Source organism: Cottoperca gobio, chromosome 9, assembly GCF_900634415.1.
Source record: "Cottoperca gobio chromosome 9, fCotGob3.1, whole genome shotgun sequence".
Taxonomy (NCBI): Eukaryota; Metazoa; Chordata; class Actinopteri; order Perciformes; family Bovichtidae; genus Cottoperca; species Cottoperca gobio.
This window is the reverse complement of record NC_041363.1, coordinates 21,050,224-21,073,969: the sequence shown is the minus strand read 5'-3', so window position 1 is coordinate 21,073,969 and position 23,746 is coordinate 21,050,224. Positions and strand designations below refer to the sequence as shown.

General features: G+C 39.5%; 1 protein-coding gene across 1 annotated transcript in view; it reads right to left on the bottom strand.

Moving 5' to 3' along the window:
• Positions 1-23,746, bottom strand: part of srrm4 (serine/arginine repetitive matrix 4) — a 64,205-nt gene that overhangs the window by 18,736 nt on the left and 21,723 nt on the right. The window contains 1 exon segment of the mRNA XM_029439660.1: positions 5,394-5,528. Coding sequence (XP_029295520.1) covers positions 5,394-5,528 — 135 coding nt within the window.

Sequence of the window (23,746 nt, the reverse complement as noted above, 5' to 3'; positions counted from 1 at the left end):
ATAGTCCAGTGCGGCTTATACATGTACAAATCAGTCAATTTAGCTTCTGCGGCTTATATTCAGGTGCGTCTTATAGTCCGAAAATTACGGTAGTTGTTTTCTTCAATGAACAAAAAAAACAAACTGATTGTCGAGATCAGAGGCTTCCGAATAACTTTAACCAGCTACCCGGACTTGACTAAGAGAAACGATGCGAGGAAACTAAATAACTACTGCTACTGTGAATTTGGAGAATGAAGAGTAAAGGCCCTGTCACACATATCCGTATGACAGAAACGTATGCCGCCGCATACGAAATATCGGCAATAGGTTGATATAAATTAAGGGTAAATTGTGTTCGTTTGAAGGCGTTACGCTGAACACGCCAGACATACACAGTTCCGTATGGCAGAAACATATGCCGACGTATATGTAAATTGGCTCAAAATGTGTCAGAGTCCAAATACGTCCAACTTTTCCACAGCGGTGTTGTAGCTGACGTATACATAACGAATACATAACAAATGATTATACGTATGTCAAACATTGATAGCGTATCATTTACTTATTTAAAACGTATCAGAGTGTCTGGACAACGGAGCTGGAAAAGTGCCATCTAGTTCACGTCATGCTGATGCTGGAGAACGGCTAAAATGCTGAACGCTAGCTGTACTGTAGAAACACGTTTAATAAGTTACTCCGTCGTCAGGCAAAATCTTAACATAGGGTAGGAATAGGGTATCCACTCTTTATCAATACATTGGCTGTAGGATTCACCGTCAGCCGACGTAGCCTATATCTAATGTACCGCTAACGTAGTCACGTAGGTATTTACGTAGGTATTCACGTACTATATTTACGTAGGTAAATATTCAACTATGTATTCCGTATTCACGTATGTCTAACGTCACATAACGTCTGCATAACTTATGAAGCACACGTCGGGTACGTCTGGTAATTTTGAACATGCTCAAAACATCAGCGTTCAACAACGCACCCCAGCGTAACACAGTGAGCTCTTAACGAATACTACTTATACCTTACCTTATATCAACGTACACCAGCGTGTTGCCGATATTTTGTATACGCCATATTTGTGTATACGTTATGCATTTGTTGGGTATTCGTCTGATACATTTTGTATAAGTAAGTGATGCTCTATCAATAGGTTAGACATGCCTATCTGTATATGTTCACTTTTCCGTTCCGATGAAAAGTTGGAGGTATTTGAACTCTGACAAATATTCGTATGCGCCGGCATACGTTTCTGTCATACGGATATGTGTGACAGGGCCTTAAGGCTGCAAAAAAGTTTGGAAATTTGGAACAACACACAAAAAAACTAAAACTGCGATATATTAAACAGTTTTGTACTTTAAGTGGTTTTACTGAATATTATCAATATTAAAATTATATTTCCATAGCAGAGAATGAGGTAGAATACATTCAAAAGTCTACAAATAGTAGCTGTATCAGCACATGCTTACTGGAGGGCAATCGTTTTCCATTTACGTAAAGAAAATTCAAGAACATTTGCGTTGCACAAACAGCTGATCACACTTTCAGGTGAGTGTGATCAGAACCGATGCAGACAGTGACAAACTGCACTCCTGCTTGATGTATGCGAACGCAGAGCTCTGCAGACTACGTGCCCGTTTCATTGCATGTAGGAGACTCTCTCCCTGTAATAAATGGCCCTGCTTGGTGTAGTCGGCAGTTTGGGAGAGTTAGGAACTGAAATGCATTAGGGCTGATTACACCGACCAAGCCCAAGTACCCTCTCCTGGTAATGAGAACGCTTTGTCACTCATTAACACCTCTACCATTCTGGCCTTGTAGAAAGAGAGCACAAGGCAAGCATTTGCATTTTTTCTTGCCAGCAGAAACAGTTTCTTTTGATGAGGTGGAGAGAATGAAAGGGAGAATGAGAGAGCAGTCAATTGCCAGCTACACTGGGAATGGTGATTGTGCGAAACAATGGTGTATGAAAAGGGGATTTGGGGACATCTGATGAGAATAAGCTCAAAGCAGCATTTTTCCTGAAGAGCATGTAACTTTTTTTCCCCCAGGCCGCAATCAGACACGAGTACCATAAATGCAACTGCATCCTAGATATGTCGTTATGTAAAAAATACATCACTCGTTTGGACTCGAGCACTGAATTGAGTTTTGGATTTCTTATGTTTCTATTGGGGTTTTCAGGTAATTTAATGTGTTCACCGAGTCAACGGAATCGGATGGAAATGGTTAATTTCAAGTGAACCATGTTTGGAAACAAGTGCTTTCTAAAACACCGAAGCTAACATACGGTGTCTGGAAAGGAGCTGGTGTCAGTGGCTTGTGGTTTCATGTTATAATTAACATTGGTTGCTCGGCTAAATTGGGCTGCCGCCAGCCAATTAGCAAGATAACAATCCAAAGAACAAATGTCTTTCTCAACAGAGGAGAGTTTTCTCAGGCAGCAACTCGCTGTGCTTTGTAAGTGAGACAAAGACGTTGGAAGTGAATCCACCTCATTAGCTACCTTTTACTAAAAGGAGATGAATAAACAAAAATACAATATGTTTTCATGCATTTCTTCTCTTCTTGGTCACTTTTGATCCATTAGTTATGAGTGATGCATCTGTGTAGCTGCAGAAGCTCCATCACGACGGTAAGAAGCTGCTGTTCCGTCTTTTGCTTTAGACTATCGAGTCCACTGATACAGGATTACAATCTCATAGATTAATATTTTAGAGATATTATCTTTGTGATTAGTGATCATCAGAAAATATTAGTAAGTCAATCTCTGTTAGAATTCATTTTGAAGTCACAAACAAGGTTTTGCATGGTCTTGCGCCGGAGTACATTATATACCCGGACTTCAAACCCCTTATTGTCCCCTGAGGTCCCCCACCTTGGATATTTAATTTATTCCAGAGTCCAGCCGTGACCGAAGCTTTCGCTGTGCTCTCACTTTGCTTTTAAATCTCATCTTAAAAACCTTTTACTTATACTATATTATATTATACTATACTATATTATATTATACTATACTATATTATATTATACTATACTATATTATATTATACTATACTATACAATATTATATTTTACTACATTATACTATACTATATTCTACTATACTATACTATATTATACTATACAATATTATATTTTACTATACTATATTATACTATACTATATTATATTATACTACATTATATTATACTATACTATATTATATTATACTACATTATATTATACTATACTATACAATATTATATTTTACTACATTATACTATACTATACTATATTCTACTATACTATACTATATTATATTATACTATACAATATTATATTTTACTACATTATACTATACTATACTATATTCTACTATACTATACTATATTCTACTATACTATACTATATTCTACTATACTATACTATATTCTACTATACTATATTCTACTATACTATACTATATTCTACTATACTATATTATACTATACTATACTATATTATACTATATTCTACTATACTATATTATACTATATTCTACTATACTATACTATATTATACTATATTCTACTATATTCTACTATACTATACTATACTATACTATAACTGTGCTTGCTAAGTATTAGGGTCAGGCAGAAAAAAATGAGAGGAGGAAAATATAATTTTATTTTGCATTCAAGTCGAAATGTCGAGAATAAAGTCAAACTTTCAATATATGGACTAATCCTATAATTTTATCTATTCTCCAAAATTCAACTTTAATCTTAAAATGTTAAGTTTATTCCAGAGCTTTTGACTTTATTCTTAAAAAAGTCCTCCTCTGATTAATTTCTTTGTACGCCTGCCACTAAAACTGGAAGTTTCTTTAAAATAAAATGAAAAACAATAAAAAACAATCTTCCTCTCATTTTTGTAAGTAATTCATTTGTTACTGAACATTCGTCATGTTGATGTGAAACAAAGCTTGGTGCTTCATAGGAGTAAAGTATAAACCTCTGTGCAGTGCAGGCATCTGATTAGCCTTAAAACCCAAACAAATGCCAAAAGAACGTGTTCCTCAAACTGGACTTCCTGACTTGTATTTCATCTTCTCACTAGTAACTGCAGCCACATCAATGCAGCTCCTTGTCATTTGTGTGTTTGGTCTCAATGCGGCCTCAGTGTTGAAGGTGTACTGTGCAAGATCAGTACAAGAAGATACACTTCAGTGTCAACCTTACAAAAAGCAAAAGCAGGGTTTACCACAGTGTACTACAGCGGGACACAGCTCCTAGGCAGAAGAAATTAATACCCTTTTATGAAACATTATATAAATCTTAGGGGGAAATGAGCAATGAAAAGCAGCGTATTTAATCTGTGTAACAACGTATGTTTCACCGACGTCTTGCAACTGAATTGATAATGAGGCGAGATATGATTATGGTATGCTCTTGATATCCTTCCTCAGGAATAAAACTGGCCGAGCTGGTAAACATGAGTGTGCTGTTTCCACTTTACTGAAGACATCTCTTGTGATTCCTCAGTAACTTTCAAACAACTTTGTATATCCCGCTGCTACTTAGAGCTACTGAAGTCCTCTAGTGTAACTTCAACTCTCAGAAAAATGCTCTCAAGGATAACAAATGCCATACATCTTTTTCACTGCGCTCTTTCTATCAAATGTCTCTTCTTGCACGCACAAACCAGAAAAATGATTATCACAAGCATGTGTGCCTGCGTGTTCTCTGCACTCGCTGTTAAACTCAAAAACAAAGAGAAAGCAGCCGCCGGGTAAAGTTCATCCAAAGAGAAGCGATTCATGTTTATGATCCTGTCTAACACCTCGATGCGGCTTCAGTTGTGTTTTACATATCGCTCGCTGCATCCCCGCTGTGTAACCGCAAAGGCTTTGAAGATGTCAGATTAATTGAGAGGTTTCTTTAAAAAAAAAAGAAAAAGAAATCTGCCTGAATCGATTTTTCCCACCTCTGAAAGAGAAGCCTGAATACTGTTCTCAGTGTGAGGGAGACTTTTGGTTCAAGGTGCTGGTGAAAAGAGAGGATCTGAATGACACAGTGTGGAATTCCTCACAACATGTTTGTATTTCTCCACTGGGCCTGACCTGATAACACTGTTTACTTTTCCCGCACCAGAATATAGAGATTAGCTCTGTTTTTCTCACCGAGTCAAGCCCTGAAGGAGTTTTTGGTGTACTGTTCAAATGCTTTATCATCAGCACTGAAATCTACTAAAAGCACGCCGCCAAAAACAAACGACGATGCAAACCATTCATAATCTGAAATGTTTCACTATGATCAATAATGCTACAACTTTAAGGGACGTTGGTCGACTTTCTCTTACAAGCACTCGCTCTTTGAGATCCTCGATGGTTTTCAAGTGCTCCTTCTCAGCATTTGTGCATTTGACTGACTCACCTCCTGGCCCTGCGATGAATGTGGTGTTTGCGTCCTTTTCCTTTGATGCAGCCATTCCTGTCCGCGGTGTCCACCCTGCTGTCCGTCGCTTTCCCCTCATCAGTCTTGAGCGGCTGGCAGGCTGCTGCTTCGAAGCTGCGAGGAAAGAAACAAAAAAAGGAAGAAGAAGAATTCAGTTTTTACTCTTTTGCCTTCTCATGATTTTAAAGTGATTTTTCTAGTTGTCCACACAGTTAACGCTTTCATCATACAATCAGGATTTTAGCACGCTTGGTTAGCCTTATTCTCTCTGGTCTACTGGATATGCGTTTTATTCCCCTCCATTTCTCCCTGCCAGCATTTCTCTGGGAAAATTGGAGGTCAGCCATTTACCATTCAAATCGAGGTGTCAATTGAAATGTAGTTATTTACATGCTTCAGTCGCCACGGGAGATGCGTGGCCATTAGAACAGTTGAAGTTCTCCTTGAAATGTTTCCAATTACCCAGAGCTTATAAACAACATATATTAACACAGACATGACAGGGACATCAAGAAGAACTAACAGGTCAGGTTTAAACCCATTTTCTGCAGTTTCAAAATTGAGGCAAATTATGTTCTGGCTTCCAAACAATGCTGCTATAAGTTAAGAGTTTACTAATTCAACGGCTTCCACCTGAACCTCGCAGAAATCTCCAAGCGTAGTCAAATGTGGCTGCAGAACGAATGACTAAATAAACTGAATGATTAGATGTGAGCACACAGTTCTAGCCCTGCTTATTATCCTCTGTTTTAGTCATGGGAGATTTGAGAGTAATTACACATTCTCCTCTTCTTCGAGTGGCTCCCGTCTGATTGTAATGAGAAGATAATCAGAGCCAGAGATTAGGTCTTCAACGGTGCCGCCTCTTCCCCCAGAGACGAGCAGGCAGGAGCCGTCGCTTTCTATCTTCCTCACCTTCACTTTCCTTCTCTGCACATTATTAGTTCCCTGCCGTGGGCAGGGAACTAATAATGTAAAACAGCAAACTGGGTGCTCTAACATGGCCGAGCGTTGGAAAGGTGATAGGGGAGACGAAGACCGGAAGGATAATTAGTCTGATCAAGGAGGCTGATGGGAAGGGAACCTTCAAATATCCTGGTGATTAATTTGCTCATGTTCTCCGACTGTTGTGGGAGACGCACATAAACGTTTGCTTATATTATTTTCTGTATAGTTGCATGTAAGTTATACTGTATGAGGTGACACATTGGGAAATGAATACATTTTTAAAGCGGTTGATCATTTAAGAAGTCTGAAAAACCATGTTGAAGATCATGAATCTTGCTTCGTCATTGCTGGTTTGTCATTTATGTTGCAGAGTGATATGTCAGTGGACAGCCTGTAGGAATGGAAGATAAGGATAGAAATCTCCCGCCTGCTTGAACCTGTACCGCATGCTCTGTGAGGCTGAATTCTAGAAGCACGGAGCACTTGTCCCCCCTCACAAATGTAAACACGGTGGAGTGAAAAGGGAACGGTGTTGTTGGTGCCGTCAGGTGGAACGGCGAAGACAGTTTGTGGTGCCTCTTTTCTGATCACCTGTGTACATCACGAAAGTCGTGGTTGATCGGTCGGCATTCCGACGTGTCTGCCGTGTCTCTCGGCAAGAAATGATGGGTCTATGAGTACCTCATTTGAAACAGTGACCATCTCAAAACGAAAATAATTTTGTAGACTAATCCCAGCAAACTGTCATGATCGTGATTTTTGTATATTCTGTCTTATTTTGAAGTGTTTACTCCCCCTTATGTCATGTCTAGTTGTACTTCCTGTCTGTGTGTTTTCCCTCTGTGATTGTTGATTTGTTCCGTTCACCTTGCCCTTGTGTTTTAGCTTCTCTCCCCAGCTGTGTGTGTCTGTGTGTATATATCCCTGTCTTTCCCAGTGTTCCTTGTCAGATCGTCATCCATGTGTCACCCTTGTTTGTTGATGGTTCCTCGTGCCTCCTCGTGCTCCTCGTGTCATCCTGGTTTGTCTTTTCAGTTTACTTTTTACCTTTTGTATTTTGTAAGCTTTTTTGAATAAAGCCCTCTTTTTGTTAACTTCCTCGTCTTCCGTCTTGCATTTGAGTACTCACCTTTTCCCCACCGTGACACAAACAACAAGAGGTCAATATAGTGATTTTGTCACACTCTCTGCATATCTGCATACCCCAAGCCGCAACCGCTGCTTTCAACTATTTAATGTCCTCCACCTCCCCTCCTGCTCTTGTATTTGTATTTAGATAGATGTTAATTCCACTATTTATTTACATATGTGGTGGTGTCCATGTAATGTACAGTATATCTAAGAAAAACCACCAGGTAATTTGATCGTGACTTCAGTGCAATCTGGCCAGATGATCGAGCAAAGCAGAAAGATAGATAGAAACCATGCAAATTCCTTCCGGTCATTCCTTCAATTTAAATCCTGGAAGACTGGATTTGATAAGATTCAATGTCATAAGTGGCCAGGCCAGTCAGGCCAATAAAGATAAAGATACAATATATCGTAAAAAAATCGCAAATAACACAAGCAAGGTCTTTGGCCGAACACTTTCATTCTGACAAAGATATCGATATCGAAGCCAGCGGTAATACTTCCTGCGAGGTTTTGAACAATATGAACAATTATACTTGACAAAGAAGAACAAGAAGGGATGAAACATTTGCTGCTGTGTCCTGAATAAAGAGTGGAAAGTGGCCTAAAGCTCCTTTAACTCCCCCCCTGCTTCTTTGTTATTTGCCGTCACTCTAAGAGCTGCGTTTGATGAGTTCCAAATTAAATCGATTTCATCACGGATGCACATTCCCGATCCGGTCCTGCAATTTATGTTCGAAACATTCCAAGCCATAAGCACCTGGATTTATCGCGGGCTGTTTGTATCTGTCAAACAATACCCCTCACTCCTTCTTCCACACACACAATCCTCTTTGTAGTCCTACTTCATAACCAGGCAGCAGTTGAAGGTATTTAAAGGGCCAATTCAAAGCACCAAACTGGTAACAAGCTTTAAATGAATGCAAATTCTGAGCCGATTAAGTGAGAATACTTGATGATGAAGAATTAAGTGGACACTAATCTTCCAAAATCCTGACTCGATTTGTTTACCACAAAACAGGTAAAATGGAGTGATATGCTGGGATCAGCTCCATTACACTCCTTGTTGACATATGACATGATGGGAATGCCGCTCATTGAAATCATTGTCTGTGTATAGCGACGCTGCAGATACTGGAAGCATCCCACTTCTTGAATTTGTGACCTCTTCCTCTCATCATATGTGTCATACTGTACGTGTACACTTCAGCTCCCTTGGCGAAGAGTAATTCTGTCACCGGAGGCTGAGAAGAGTGACCATGCGATGACTAGCTCTCGTTTCGGTCTTTGTCACAGAAGGAGCGTCTCGCTCCTCTCAACGTGGGGCTCCTCAGCTCCGTCATACACGGCTGCTGTTCGCTGGCACGTGGATGGGTAACAAATACTGACAGATGGTGCACAAAAACACAGTGCAAACAGGAAGACAACGCATTGTTAAAGAGAGTAAGGATGTGATTTTGAGCTTTGTTTCTAAATTTGGATAAATGGGGGGTGCAGGGGTGTGTGTGTGGTGTGTGTGTGTGTGTGTGTGTGTGTGTGTGTGTGTGTGTGTGTGTGTGCCAATGCTGCCTCCTACAAAATATGTTTATATGGGCTACTACTCATTTGCAACATTTTACCATGAAAGCTGATTTATGAAATGATTTAGCCTTTTAAATTAATAAAAGTATATATCCCTCAGCTGTTTTTAACACAAGACGTATCCTTTAAGAAAAGATGATGGTTTAGGTTAAATATTCAAATAGATGAGTCATCACCGTTGACTTGTTCACTATTTAACCAAGACACATCTTTGCCTAACCTTAACCAAGTGTGTTAGTTGTCTAAACATAACCCATAAAAATGGGATTAATGCTTTCAATTGCACAAGGGAATATTATGGAAAAATATTTCTTAGTGCCACATGTTTTATTGCAAATGAGTTTAATCGAATAATAATAAGTATTTGAAGTAAACTAAATATCTTTGGATTTTGGTCAATTTGGAGATCTTCATATCTGAGAGGCTGAAAAAAGCATTTTCTGCCAGTTTTGCGATAAATAGATTATCAAAATAGTTGCAGATTTATTTTTACGGTCCATCGACCAATCGTTTAGTCTACTTATCTTTGCAGCTCTAATTTGAAGACATCACCTTGGGCATTTATGAAATGCTGAAGGTCCGTTTTCACTATTATTATGACGTGAAACAATTAATAAATAAAAATAATAATTTTCAGATTAAGAGTTTCAGATTAAGAGTATTTGTGTTCAGGTTTTCAAATGTGTGTCATTATCAAAGGGTCAAAAACACGTGTAACCGTTTTTTCTCTATCCAACCATCTGATTGAACTTCTCGCTCTTTGCTGATATATTCATCATTGATGGCCGGAGCCACAGGAGGATCATCGTAGTTTGTGTACAGTCTCATTGTTCACGCCCCATTTACGATGTTAAATTGAGATAAACTGCTACAATATCTGCCAGGAGCGGATCTGTAATCTGCCAGCTGCTTTACACAACACTGCCTGGCTCGCAGTTGGAGGGCTCAAACTCACAACATCAGCTGACATGGTACAGGTGTGCAAGAAGCGTGCGGGCAGCCGTTAAACTAACCAGCAAAACACAGTGCTACACAGCTCCGGTGTTTGCATTACAAAACATGTCAAAATCACACCAGCAATTAAACACAGATTGCATTCTCAGCTGCTTCAATTACATTCTGCAAAACATGTTTTCATCTGCACTCTGCTTTTTCAAATCAAGTGTTTACTCCAAGTGTGTGAAGAAGAAATAGCTGACAGTTTGCTTCAGGAGACCTTCTGGGGACGTTTGAGTGTGTGCAGAGCTGGAGGAGTCGAGAGGAGCTATCTACACAACAAAACACACAGCAACGCAACCTTTTCCTTCTAACCCTTATGTCTATAGACACCCCACCGTGACAGAACGAGATCTTAAAAGATAGATTAAAGAGACACTCGAGGGGCATTTGTACATTTTCTGTGATTCCATCTGTCCCCGAAAGCACAAACAGACAAATGCACTTTGTTGTGTTCCGCTGTCTCAGCGTAAATGAGTGTACCCTCACAACCTTTTTACTAAATATTTTTGCACAAATTAAACAAATGATATATAATGTGTAAAGCTTGAGAAATGCTGGTTCAGATCTTGATACCTTTGGGCAGAGCCAGGCTAGCTGTTTCTCCCCAGTAAGCTAACCTGCTGCTGGCAGTAGCCTCATATTTACCGAACAGACATGAGCGTGGTATCGATCCCTTCATCCAGAACTATTTCTTTAACATGAAGCAATACAGTATGTGCTTGTGTGGACATAAATTATTAACAGTTCAACCACAAATTGATTTTTTTCTTCTGAGGGATATTTTCAGAGTCAGAGAGATAAAAGTATTCAGTGTTTCATAAGAGGAAAAAGAGATTTCCATAAGTGAAGAATAATGCCTGTATATGCCTTGTGATTTGGATCCGCTCCAACATTTAATGGGTTCTTCCTTAGCCCATGCTGCACCATTCCAACAAGTTTCATGAAAATCAGGTCAGTAGTTGCTTCAAAATCCTGCTGACAAACAGTGAACACAACTTCCTTGGCGGTTGTAACAAGTATTTGTTTCTTGTTATCCCCAGATAGGAAACCATTGGAATAGGCGATCTGATAATTCTAAGACTTTTCATTGGTGCTGATTTCAGCGGATAGATTACGTGTCTAATCGTCAGATTTACGGTGTTTTTATTAATTTTTCCACTCTGCTAATTGCTGCTTATTTTCAGTGACTTCATTTAAAAAATACAGACATAGGTTCCAGCAAACAAAAATCCATATTGGTCCGATTTGCATCATTTTGGTTGCCATGCCATCCCCACAGGTGCTCTGTCCTGCTGATTGCTGGGAAGATTCACGCCTAATAGAGAAAGTGAATAACAAACTGTGGCAAACAAGTTAGGGGACATACATGGAAGGATCGATACAGCGAACTCTAAAGCAACAACAGGAAAACAACATCAGGCGATCGATGGTGACACATCCCACTTTGAGAGGTAACAAGAGAAATGGAGAATGTCAAGCCAAAAATTAAGAGATTTGTAAAGCTCACACAAAGAAGAAGAAAATACAACTCAAATGTTGGCTTGTTTAAAAATGGCTGACATTAACTGCAGGACTCTTGAAAGAAAATGTACTTCTACATTAAGTATAGTGGAAAGAAGATTTCCTCAATGTCATTCCTCTTTACAGTGGAGTGGCCCTCAGTGTAACAACCCAAACATCCTGATTATTCAAAGTGGAGGGCTGCCAAATTGTGCAAATTAGCACTAAAGGAGCTTTGTTCTAAGTTACAATCTTGTAAACAAGTCAAGGCTAGCAGAGCTGATAATGGAGTCCGAGGAAGGACTTGCATGACCTTCGTCCTCTCAGGAGAATTTGTGTAAGTGACAGTAAAGTGTGCGGAACTGGGATATTTCTTTCTCTCCATTTTTACAGATGAGAGAATGAGTTCCCCGCCACTCGTGAGGTTCAGGGAGGCTAATGAACTTTTCATTATCCCTGTCAGAGGCACCAGGAACAATTGATTATTGTTATTATAGGAGTGATGATAGTTGAGATAATTACAAGGGAAAGCGATGATCTACTACCACAATTAAAACCCCAACCGGGTGGTCCCAAGGCGTTTTTATTTAATTTACACAGAGTGTTTATCCAAGTTTCAGACTCAAGTCGAGAACAACTTTATCACCACCCAAAGGACACAAGCGAGCAATTAAACCTGCATAAAGTGGATCAAACACATCCCTCACAAGGCCAACTCTTAAGGCACTCAAAACCTGTTCAAACGTTTCAATGCAAAGTGGATACTTTTGAGGAAATGGTATTGATTAAAAGTTAAGATATTTTGAGGCAATCATTCAGCCTTATGAGGCTCACAAACATGCAATCAAGAAGTCCCAATCAATTAAGAACACAAGCAAAACATCCAACCACTTGATCACTGAAGCTGTCATCAAAACGTTATCTATTTTAAATGAGCTTCTCCATGAGCTGGTATGTTTAGGAAAGTATAATTTAAGATATCTGACTGCTGAACACTTATTTTGCTATGAAATTAATGCTGTTTGCATAGCTGCTCTTGTGAAAAACGTTCTGGGGGTTGTCATGCACCCTAGAACAAGTCTGTTCACGTACAAGTGTTGTTCCTTTCCTCACGTGTAAGAAAATCACCTCATGAATTCCCTCCCCAGCGGAGGTGATTTTTCTCCCAAACGTACGTAGATAGGTAATAGATTTTTTTATGTGAAATTCCTCCTGCTAGAATAAATTGCAAGGACGGATGCAAATCCTTTTGGGCGCCTGAGATCAACCTCAAATTGGCTGCCTCTTCTTCCTTACGATGCATGATGGGAAAGCAGAATGATAGAAGTGAAGATCAAAGATTTAATGGCTGTTCAGCCCCCGTTAGGAAGTATCAGTGGCTCCAGGCAATTTTTCATCTTTGCTAGTTTGCTCCAAATGTAACATCCAACCAGCATTATGCCTTGACAGTACATTAGGCTGTAATTATGTAACGACGGGAGTGACTTTTCTGTTCTCTATTTTAATTTCAAGGTTCATGATTTATCTACAAATTAATTTTCTGTAAATGAATTCCCTATAAATTGTTAGTAGTTTCACCAAAGACAGATTTCCCCCTCTAAACTTCTCAGATGGTCTCCTTTTACGACATTAAGATTATCCATTATTTCACTTCAAAGCAAAGGTTAGAGAAAAGTTCAACGCTGCGTTGCAATACCCAAACAGACCATACTACGTAGTATACTAGAAAAAGATTTAGTAGGTCCCAATACCTAATATACTGTATGTACGCATGTCAAATGCAGCATGCTTTTATGGCTATTCTGACCTACAATCCTTTGCGCAGCAGATATATGAGCAAGAGGATCAAAGTTTAAGGCGCCATGTTAGGACATGTAAGGGCAGCTGCAGTACGTACTAATAGTAAAAAGAAAAAAGATTTGGAACGCACCTCATGACCCCTCAGATTAACCTTGTGACCCTCTGGAAGGGACCTGACCCTTAGGTTGGGAACCACCTGACCTGCCTGTATATAAAGTAGTAAAAACTAGCTCGGCCGCGACCAACTACGACGGTGAAATGCTGCTTACACATTGATGCATCAGTATTAACAATAATCTATTAATGTCAGACAAATATGTCTGTCATGAGTACTTTTGCTTTTGATACTTTAAGTACATCTTGTTTTCTTAAAATGCCGGACTTTTTCTTGTAGTATTTTCACACGGTGGTACAGGGACTTTCAATAAAGGATTTGAATTGTTCTTACACCTCAGACAATGAACTAAATGCTATTTGTTGAGAACAAAGTGGATTACCTGATCGTACATCCTACGTATGGATGATAATGTGGCTTTGTGATTACATTTGGAGAACAACTGGCACTGATTATTTCAATCAGAATGACTACATAGTCTTTGAATATGAAATAAGCCGAACATCGCCTCACTATCAGCCAATCAGCAATAGCGGGCCCTTTACCCTTCTAGCGGGCGAGTACGAGAGTGACTTTGACGACAAGCGAGGTTGGTTCATTCAATTATTGTGTCCCGATGATAAAATGGGAGCAACATAATGGCTTGATTAATTTCCTTATCACGGTGAGCACAAAGAGTAATTACAACCAAATCCACCGCTTGGTGAACCACACATCAATCAAATTAAAGCAGTCTCCACTCAGCAGCAATCACTTCCACACAGAACACACGAGTCGATTGGATCAGACCTCCGCCTCCAGCCAGGGAAGTGTTTACCTAAGAACTGTAACTCCATTCAAAGGTCACTCAGGGTGATTAGAAAGCTCCGAACATGTCGGATATCTTAATAGAAATTGCACACGCAAAATTATAATGCCAGTGTGAGGGAGGCTGTGCAGGACCTCAGTGAATTTATTTGCCTGAAGCAATCATTTAAAGCTCGCGACACTCTTGACGACAGGCCGCTTCTCACCAGCAGGAAAACTGTGTAAATATGATCAAATGTCAACGCATAATATTGCATGAGCAACTCCATGACCTCCTCACACATTCACGGCCACTTCCCACACACACGTATTCACCATGCTAATTTCCTAACTATTACATGACTGCATTGATTGTGTCCAGTTGAGTTTGCTTTAATAATGTGCACAGGGGCTTACTGCCTCTGTTCTCGTCACCGTTATTGTCAGTCACCGAGTGTGATTGGGATCGATATAGGAAGAAAACTGTGACCTCTAACATGGCATAACATAACATGAGTGTGCATTCGGACACTGGCAAGACTTTTGAAGAAGTTTCAAGATTTGAAATAAACGTTCTGTGTGAGAGAAAGATAAGAAATCCCTGCTTGATTATTTAACAGATGCTACGAAGCTGCAGTATGTTCACAAATCTCAGGTGTACATTTGAAAGCCAGAGTGAAAAATAAACAGCCGGTAGGTTATTTAACAACATTTACCACTGTTGCATGATAAAAAAAAATATATATATAATAATAATAATAATAATAATAATAATAACTTCATTTATTATAGCACAATTAAAGCAAATGCTTCACAAATGAGATAAAACCAACATTTGCAAATAAAGGTGCAATCAAGGGACAAATTAACAGATGAAGTTAAAAAGATCAAAGGCAATAAAAGCACTGAATCAAACATTTGAAGAAAATGAAATTCTCAGATAACAGCCTCTGGTGCAAAGTCCCGGCCTCAGATGATCTCAGGCTGGAGTTAGTAAATCAGGAGCCAATCCCATGCATAACCTGATCATTCAAATCTGAAAAATCTATTTCTACAGGCAACTAATGTAAAGATGCTATATTTCTGGATATATGCAATCTTCTCTCAGATCCTAGCGTAGCAGTAATCTAATCAGGATGTGATATGTGCATGGGGTACAGACTACGTGCCTTTCAGATGAAAAACATTGCATTTTGGCAATGTTCCAAATATGTAGGAAGCAGGTTTGCACAACCGAGCTCACTCCATAATCACAATTCAGAGATTTCTGCAATGAAGCTTTCATGTTTGAAGACAAGACATTTGATATTTGATAATATCTTCTTATTTATTTTAAATTTACTGTAACTGAATAAAGTTGACACCACCAGTTTTTAACTTAAGAGAGACAGACCTGTAGTCTGCTCACTTGAATGATGTTTTTTAAATCAAAGGAGAAGTAGATCAGAGAATCATCTGCGTAACTACTGAAACCAAGATGATGCTTTTTTGAAATATTTGACGTGTGAAAAATAACAAAGGAAAAAACACATTTCCTTGCTCAATGTGTAAACCACGAAACAAGAAATAACAACTTGTATTAGTTGTATTGATACATTAATGTTTTTATTTTAAATGTGACTACTTGTTTTACAAAAAGAGCATGGACACGTCATTTACGGCTACCTGGATAAAAGCGGTATGTGTTGTCTAACGACCTTCTGGCTTTTAAATAAATCACCAGTTATTCATTTTTTGCCAAATTGGATACTTAGCTCTGCAATTTGAATGTAATATAACATGACATGAGAGGCACAAACTGGATGTTGAAGCCAGATATGACATAAATACATACTTCAAAACAGACTCACAAAAGTCAGACCGTTACTCTTTATTAAACGTAACTCCCGACAGTCCCACTAGACAAAAAAATGAATACATTAAAAAAACAGTATTAAAAACAGTAAACATAAAGGTTTTGCTAAAGGTTTCATCAAGTTGTTTGGTAGCAAGCTTTTGAATAAGGCATACAATTTATTTTTGAGACAAAAAAAATAGAAACTTCTTAGAATGTAGTTTTTGCTACTTTAAATAGATAGCCTGGAGGTCTCTTTCCCATGTCTTTAAATACTGCACATAAAAGAATGAGTCCATCATTTGAGGAAAAAAAGCAGATTTGATAAAGTAATAACTTACATACGCTGGAAAAGGCAAATGTTAACACAAAAATAAGTAAAATCAGACCTCCATCTTTACCCCAAGCTCTAGAGCTAAAGTCAGAACATTTAATTAAAATTAAAATAGAGGAAATCGATGTTCCTCTCCAGAGTTATGTAAATGACAAGTGTAACATCGACAGGAGGATGAACCCTTTTGGAAAATAAATTCATTTCTTTAGCCAGTGAATCATAGCCTAAAGGCTTCATTTGACTTGAGCAAACCTGCCGGATTCCATTGGCAGCTCTTTCTATTTGCCTTCTCTCTGTCGAGCTAAAATCAAATCATAGCGCTGGTGCTCAGATTCAAAAGGAGCTGTTAGCGCTGTGGTTCATTATAGAAGCCGCTACAGGCTGAGAGGAGGGGAGACCGTGTAGGAGGGATATCAGGATGTTGAGGAATGTCAACATTTGAATAACGTCTTCATACGACATGCTACTTCTGCACCCAGTGTCTGATTCGAGTAGAAACTGTCTTATTGGATGGTGACATGTCAGAATATGGTCACATGTATGTGTCAGTGGTGTCCTCATGGTCATTTCTTTTTTCCAGAGTGAGCTCATGTCAGAGTAAAGCAGCAGCACTTTCCTGTGAATTAGAGGCTGGAGCCCGGGGCTCTGACAAAGATGGCACCGTTCCCTGTAGCTGCTGCTTTACATTTCATTTCTGCTACAAGCGGCTTTGGCTTGAGAAGCAAAATGTTAGGCGAAGTTTATTCCAGCGTGGAGCACGGAGCCAAGGCCAACGGAGCAATAAGCAGCATTTCAGTTCCAATAGTAGCAAATAAAGGGATTTTCACATGAGCATAAAGACTGCACCCTCAGCAAACAGCAACACGCACAACAAAGCTCGGCTGACTCTTGATTAGACCGTAAAATGTGAATGCCAACACTGTGCTGCTGCCATCATCATCACGCTGTCATCATCATCATCACCGTTATGCCCTTTGTGGTCAAAATCAACGACGCTATTTCAGAAGCATTTAGAAGAGGAATAACTCTGGCGTCACATGGTCCTCTTAGTCCAGATTGTTAACATCTAAACTGGTAGTGTTTTTCCTCTTTCACGCATCATAAACCTTACGTGTGCATCAATTACTTCCATCCAAATCGAGTTAGAAGTGATTAGAGGGTTCTTTGTGTGGAGGCGGAGGGAGGGAAGCGGGCATAGTTGGGTTTAATTAGCAGCTTGTGGGGCGCACTTCCTCATTGCACTTCTTCCTGTATGAAGGAGATTACTGAAGAGCCTTCTGCAGATGCTAATGTAGCTAATGTATGTGGAGTGCAGCGAGCAATAATCATCACACCCCGTGTTTAATTAGCACGACTATGACACCAGAGATGAACAACTCGCCAGGAGGAAGCTGATGAGGAAAAAACGTGTGGATGATTGGCAGAAGGTTTTCCTGCAGAGTTTAACCAAAGAAGAAGACAAGAAAGAGTCGATCCTTTCAAAAGCAAAGTTGGACCAGTGAAATGGGCCCGAAAGTCTATGCTGTGAAAGGGTTATTTTTCCCAATGAATTCTAATTTGCTCACTCAAACAGCAGCTGACAGATGGGTTTGGGATTGGACATTTCAGTTGCTCCATTTTGGATGAGAGCTTTGGGCTTGTGTGAAGATTCTTTTTCTTTTTTTCGAGAGACGAAACAAACATTATAAACTTTTGCAGCACACCTCTCCCAATTAATAGAGATCACAGACAGAAAATGAAACTGCCATCTGGCTGAACTAAATCAGCCAATTAAACAAGTGATATTTACCAGCAACTGCAAATAAAGCTGTATATAACTTTTCCCCATGACACTGAAGCTAATTTAGAATCTGCTTTGACAGACAAGCAGCCATTGCTCTGTGCATTAAGGACCATCTCAACCGCCTTTTCCCACTTCTGCCTCTAATTACCCACCATCACGCTTCCTTGTTGTTGCTCTATGCCTGGGAACAATTCATAGCAATAACTTAAGGGTTTGTCCACACACCTGTCCACACATGACCCCGATGGGGGAACACATTAGGACTCTATACTTTGCTGTTTCAATCTTCCACCCTGCCTTAATGAGCAGCTGGAGTTCAACACTAATTTGTGTCAGTAAACATATCAGGTTTGCAGCCGGCCATGACAGGCGGAATGAAACTCAATGGGCCAATCGAAACGTCGGTGGAGGTGAGAGAGTGAGGGAACTCCTGACAAGAGCTAGATATACGCTGGTAATTAGAGAACGGGCTCAGGATGGACCAATATGTTCCCTTACTTTCGACTTTCCATCTCTCTTTATTTTTCTTCAACCTCATCCTCGGCTGTGACGCCCTCTCCTATGCAAAATAGCTATGTGAATTATTCACAAAGGCCCGCCTATGAGCATGTTCCACAGTTTATATTTCCTCATTAAATAATCAATGTCAGTAGATGAGAAAGTGGCCCAGAATTCAGAATTCAGAATAAAGATGATTTCCCCCCCTTCCTGTTGATTAGTGTGCCCTTATGAGAGCAGTGTGCAATCTGTCAAGGAGGGGGTGAGGCTTGAAATGATGTCACAAGAAACATCTGGATTCCTGGATAACACTGTGTTTTCACATTTCTCTTTCATGTCATGTCCACGCTATCCCATATGAATTACAAATAGGCATGTTTATAATAAATTACGTCTCGGCCGGAAAATGGCTAACAGTGAGGTTGATGATTGGATTCAAGGAATTCAATTTATTCTAAATTATACCTGAAATTGAGTTGGCTGCCTTCAGTAGAGAAATATAAGTTAACTTTTTTTAAACCAAGAAAATTGCTCAGGACACTATTTTTTAGTGTAGAAAAGCACTAAAAAACTAAATTTAAACATCACTGAGATTAACACTGAATCTGCACAACGTAACACATGAATAGCATCACAAACCTGTCCTTTTCCCCCTCGCCTGAGCTCATTACTGGTTTTACACTATGCACTTGGTCTTATCATGCTGCTTTTGGCGTGGAGACGTGAACAGGTAAACTATCCCCATGATCCTTCATGCTCTCATCCCTGCCACCTACCAGGTGTGCCGCACGGGCAGATGGAGGCGCAGCGTCCGACTGAGCCAGCAGATCTACCACTATTTTGATGCTATAAATGTACCTTGATGGATGGCATCATATGCAATCTCCAGCCAACTAACTCCCCACTGTCTTCATATGTTTGTATCAGACCTCAAGGCTTGTTCGTCTTTGTTTCTGTGTTGCTTTAACCTTCTGTCTCTGTCTATTTGAGTCTCATCCAAGAAGCTGAGTCTTGGTTTTGCGAGTAGAGCTCCACAGTCCCGTGATACCCGCTGTCTGTAGTGTATCACAGCCAGGACCTCCTCCCACGTCTGCTGCTACACCCTGTGGGCTGTTACGGGCCACGGGTGCCATATCCTCAGCGTAATCTCTATTTCTCCATCATTCCTTTCTGTTCACTTGACTGCATTCTTTGTCCCTCACATTGTCTCTATCTCTGTCGTATATCTTCACTCATACCTCACCTCATTCCAGTTTCCTTCCAGAAACCATTTTAAATGTTGTCTGTTGCAGTAAACTCACACTACTCTTTGCATCATCTGTATTACTTCCAAACACCACCACCATGTCCTATTTATCATACACAACCAAGCGACAACCTCCAGGGCTGAAAAGTGAAGCCAATGCAGAAGTGCCTTAAATGTGCATTATTTCAAATAGCCAGCAGGCTTAAAGACAATAAAGCAGGGTATTCTCAAAATACCAAACTCCAGGCTTCAAAACTGAGTCCACAAACCAATAGGTGACGTCACAGTGACTACGTCCACTTCCTATATACAGTCTATGTTCACAACACCATTTGAAGGCAATGATCCACTGCTGACAGACTTTTAGACAATAAGTATTACCACGCTGCCCACTCTTCATGAATGTATGTATATGTACATTATATGTGTGTAGGAATGTGTGCAGGCGCCGTACACAAGAATGACATATCACTGTTGGCTCTTGAGGAGACATTACATTAGCTATGCAAGCTGGTATTCATATCTAAAATAATCATCTTAATAGAGCAGGGCATGCAGAATGTGACGACTACAGAGAGCAATCAAGACCCCCGCTGACTTCCCCTTCCTCCACCCACCTCTTCCCCCTCGAAGCTAATCAGCGTGGGTGCTGCTGGCTGTTAGCTAGACCTGATCTGATTTTGAGACAGAAACGCTAACACTAACGCTGTAAGCCTTTGAAAGATAAACAGAGCAGTCTCCACAATATTCTTTAATCAGAGGTGGCATGGTGATCTTTATATGCAACATAGACCCTTTGTTGCAAAAAATCGGCCCATCTTTGACAGCTGCAACAGAACAAGACTATTGGCTATGATAAAGTTCACCTGAACCTTGGCCGTGGATCAGGCAAGCAAGTTATAATGTTGTGTGTTATGGAAATAAATGGAGATATTTAGCTTCTTAATTGTTAAGATTTTATATATATATATATATATATATATATATATATATATATATATATATATATATATATATATATATATATATATATATATATATATATATGACAGTTTATAGACCAAACTATTAATTGATAAATAATCGTTATTTGCAGCTCTGTGGGCTCATTCAACAGTATCCCACATTTTCAATCACAAGTTTCGGTTTGATTTTCCTCTTTAAAGCCGCACTAGCAGATGTACCAGATGGATTTTTTTACTACCTATCTGGCCTCTCAATTAATTGGGATTTGTGCCGCAGCCTGACATCATGATTAAGGTTGGTGAGACTGGGTTTGCATAACAAGCATGTTTATGCAGGTCTACCATGACATTTGATACACCTCTTCTACACAATATGCATTGTGTTGGCTAGAAGAACTGTACTCCACGGACCACGAACAGAAACTTGCTTATTTTAGAGAAAACTAGCCAAATGTGTAGCCATTTTAATTAAAATTGATTAAAATAAATTAAGATTTTTTAAATTAAAATTACGCTTTGGAGTTAAAACTCTCTAATGTCTTATCTTTCTTCCAGAACATGTAATATATGGATGAAAAGGAACAAGTCTCTGTGTAAAAGAGCTTAATTAACATTTTAAACATGGCATATTTTCTTTTTTTGTAAATACCTTTTCACGCCTAAAATGTTCTGTCAGTGTTTAACAATGTATCTCTTTCAGCAGAATATTTAGGCAAATACTCCAATTATGCTATCTCATCATTTTAAATTCAATTCCAGTCTTTGGAAAACATGCCAGTGCAGTAAATCCTGTACGCCTCACTGTTAACAATAACAAAACAAGACTTTCACATCATCATGAAAGCAAACAAGGACACACAGTAGTTTTAATCTATGCTAAAACAATAATGTTCCACAACACAGCCCTACTTCCTCCCTGGAGGATTTCTAACCCTTCCTGGTGTTGGCTGGAGGTCACTTCGCTCCATGTTGGTACACATAATTATCATTTCCCTACGGGGGAACAGGTGATCAATGAGAGAGTGACCTTCCCCTCCGTACGCACCTCCTTCAAAGTCGGATAATAAATTGGTTCATCTCACCTCCCCTACCGTCCATGTTATTTAGAGGGCTATCCGAGGGAGTCCATTACCTTTTTATGGAAAGGAGGTTCATTCAATTTGCTGGCGACCCAATAAGAAGTTATGTATGGATGCACGGAGAGGGGCTCAAGGGCAAGTGAATTATTCCATTATCTTTAACGTGTGGGAAGGCCAACGCCGTGAAGGTCCTGCGGGGATTTATTTAGCTATGTAACCTCTGTTCCTCAAGAGGAAACAATGAGAGTAAATAAAAAGTCACAAATAGGCTCCTGCATGCTTATTCATGGATATTATTTTAAGAATGCATTTACCTTTAAAAAAAAGTGTAATTGTATTTCTTTCAATGCAATTTCCGTGGGTGAGCTTCAGATTAGATTTTTACATTACTATTATTATCAAAAATTTTTATTTGACATGCTTATTGCATCTTATTTTATAGCTGTTGTACAAATTTGGTTTTATAATTTACTTTTGTGTTGACTTTTTAAAACATTGGTACACATATGTGTTGTCTTACCGCCTGTTTATTGTGCTGAAAATAAAAAGCTAACATTTTGTCTAATGACATGTTTGTGCAGTCATGTCAATGTACAGTAACCTGCACCAGAAAACCTTCTTTATTTTCTCTTTATTTCAGGTCGGAGGCCGATGTGACAAACATAAAACTCTAATGGCATTTGATTGAAAAGCATCACAGCCACATGGCTTGAAATGAGTTGCTTAATTAAAGAGTCTTTTTATATTTGGCTTAAACCTTATTAAAGGATAATCCCCCTTTAAAGTCAAAGGTGGTATTTAAAGGATTTAATATGTAGTGAAGTCAGGCGGCACGTACTGTAGTAATGTGGACATAATGAGTGGTGTGAACTGTAAAGTCAAATGCACATTATGGACTTGTGTTGCTGTGTAGTTTTGGTGTATTTTGTATAGAACCTAAATAAATGTAGATTGTAGGGTTCACAGCTGTCTCGCCATTTCAACTCATGGAACTAAGGTTTTATGCAAGAATTACTCAGTGTTTTCACAAATTACACATCTATCCTTGAACACAATAATACCCTTGCCCTGATACACCATGTACCCATGGAGCAAACAAAGCCATTATATTCAGGAGTGTTAAACAAATGCAACGGTAAGAAGTTTGAGATTCAAACTTTAATCTGTGTCATAGACTGCAGCCAATCAGGGACATTCAAACTTTAACTGGTGTTAAACACAGGAGCCTCAGAAATGTGAAACAATTTGCACTCTTAAGTGATCCAACAATAAACAAGCACAAAGAAACAAGTCTGAGGCGCTGGTGTTAGCTCTGCAGGTGTTAGCTCTGCAGGTGTTAGCTCTGATGGTGTTAGCTCTGCTGGTGTTAGCTCTGCTATAACGTTAGCTCTGCTGGTGTTAGCTCTGCTGGTGTTAGCTCTGCTGGTGTTAGCTCTGCTGATGTTAGCTCTGCTGGTGTTAGCTCTGCTGGTGTTAGCTCTGCTGGTGTTAGCTCTGCTGGTGTTAGCTCTGCTATAACGTTAGCTCTGCTGGTGTTAGCTCTGCTGGTGTTAGCTCTGCTGGTGTTAGCTCTGCTGGTGTTAGCTCTGCAGGTGTTAGCTCTGCAGGTGTTAGCTCTGATGGTGTTAGCTCTGCTGGTGTTAGCTCTGCTGGTGTTAGCTCTGCTGGTGTTAGCTCTGCTATAACGTTAGCTCTGCTGGTGTTAGCTCTGCTGGTGTTAGCTCTGCTGGTGT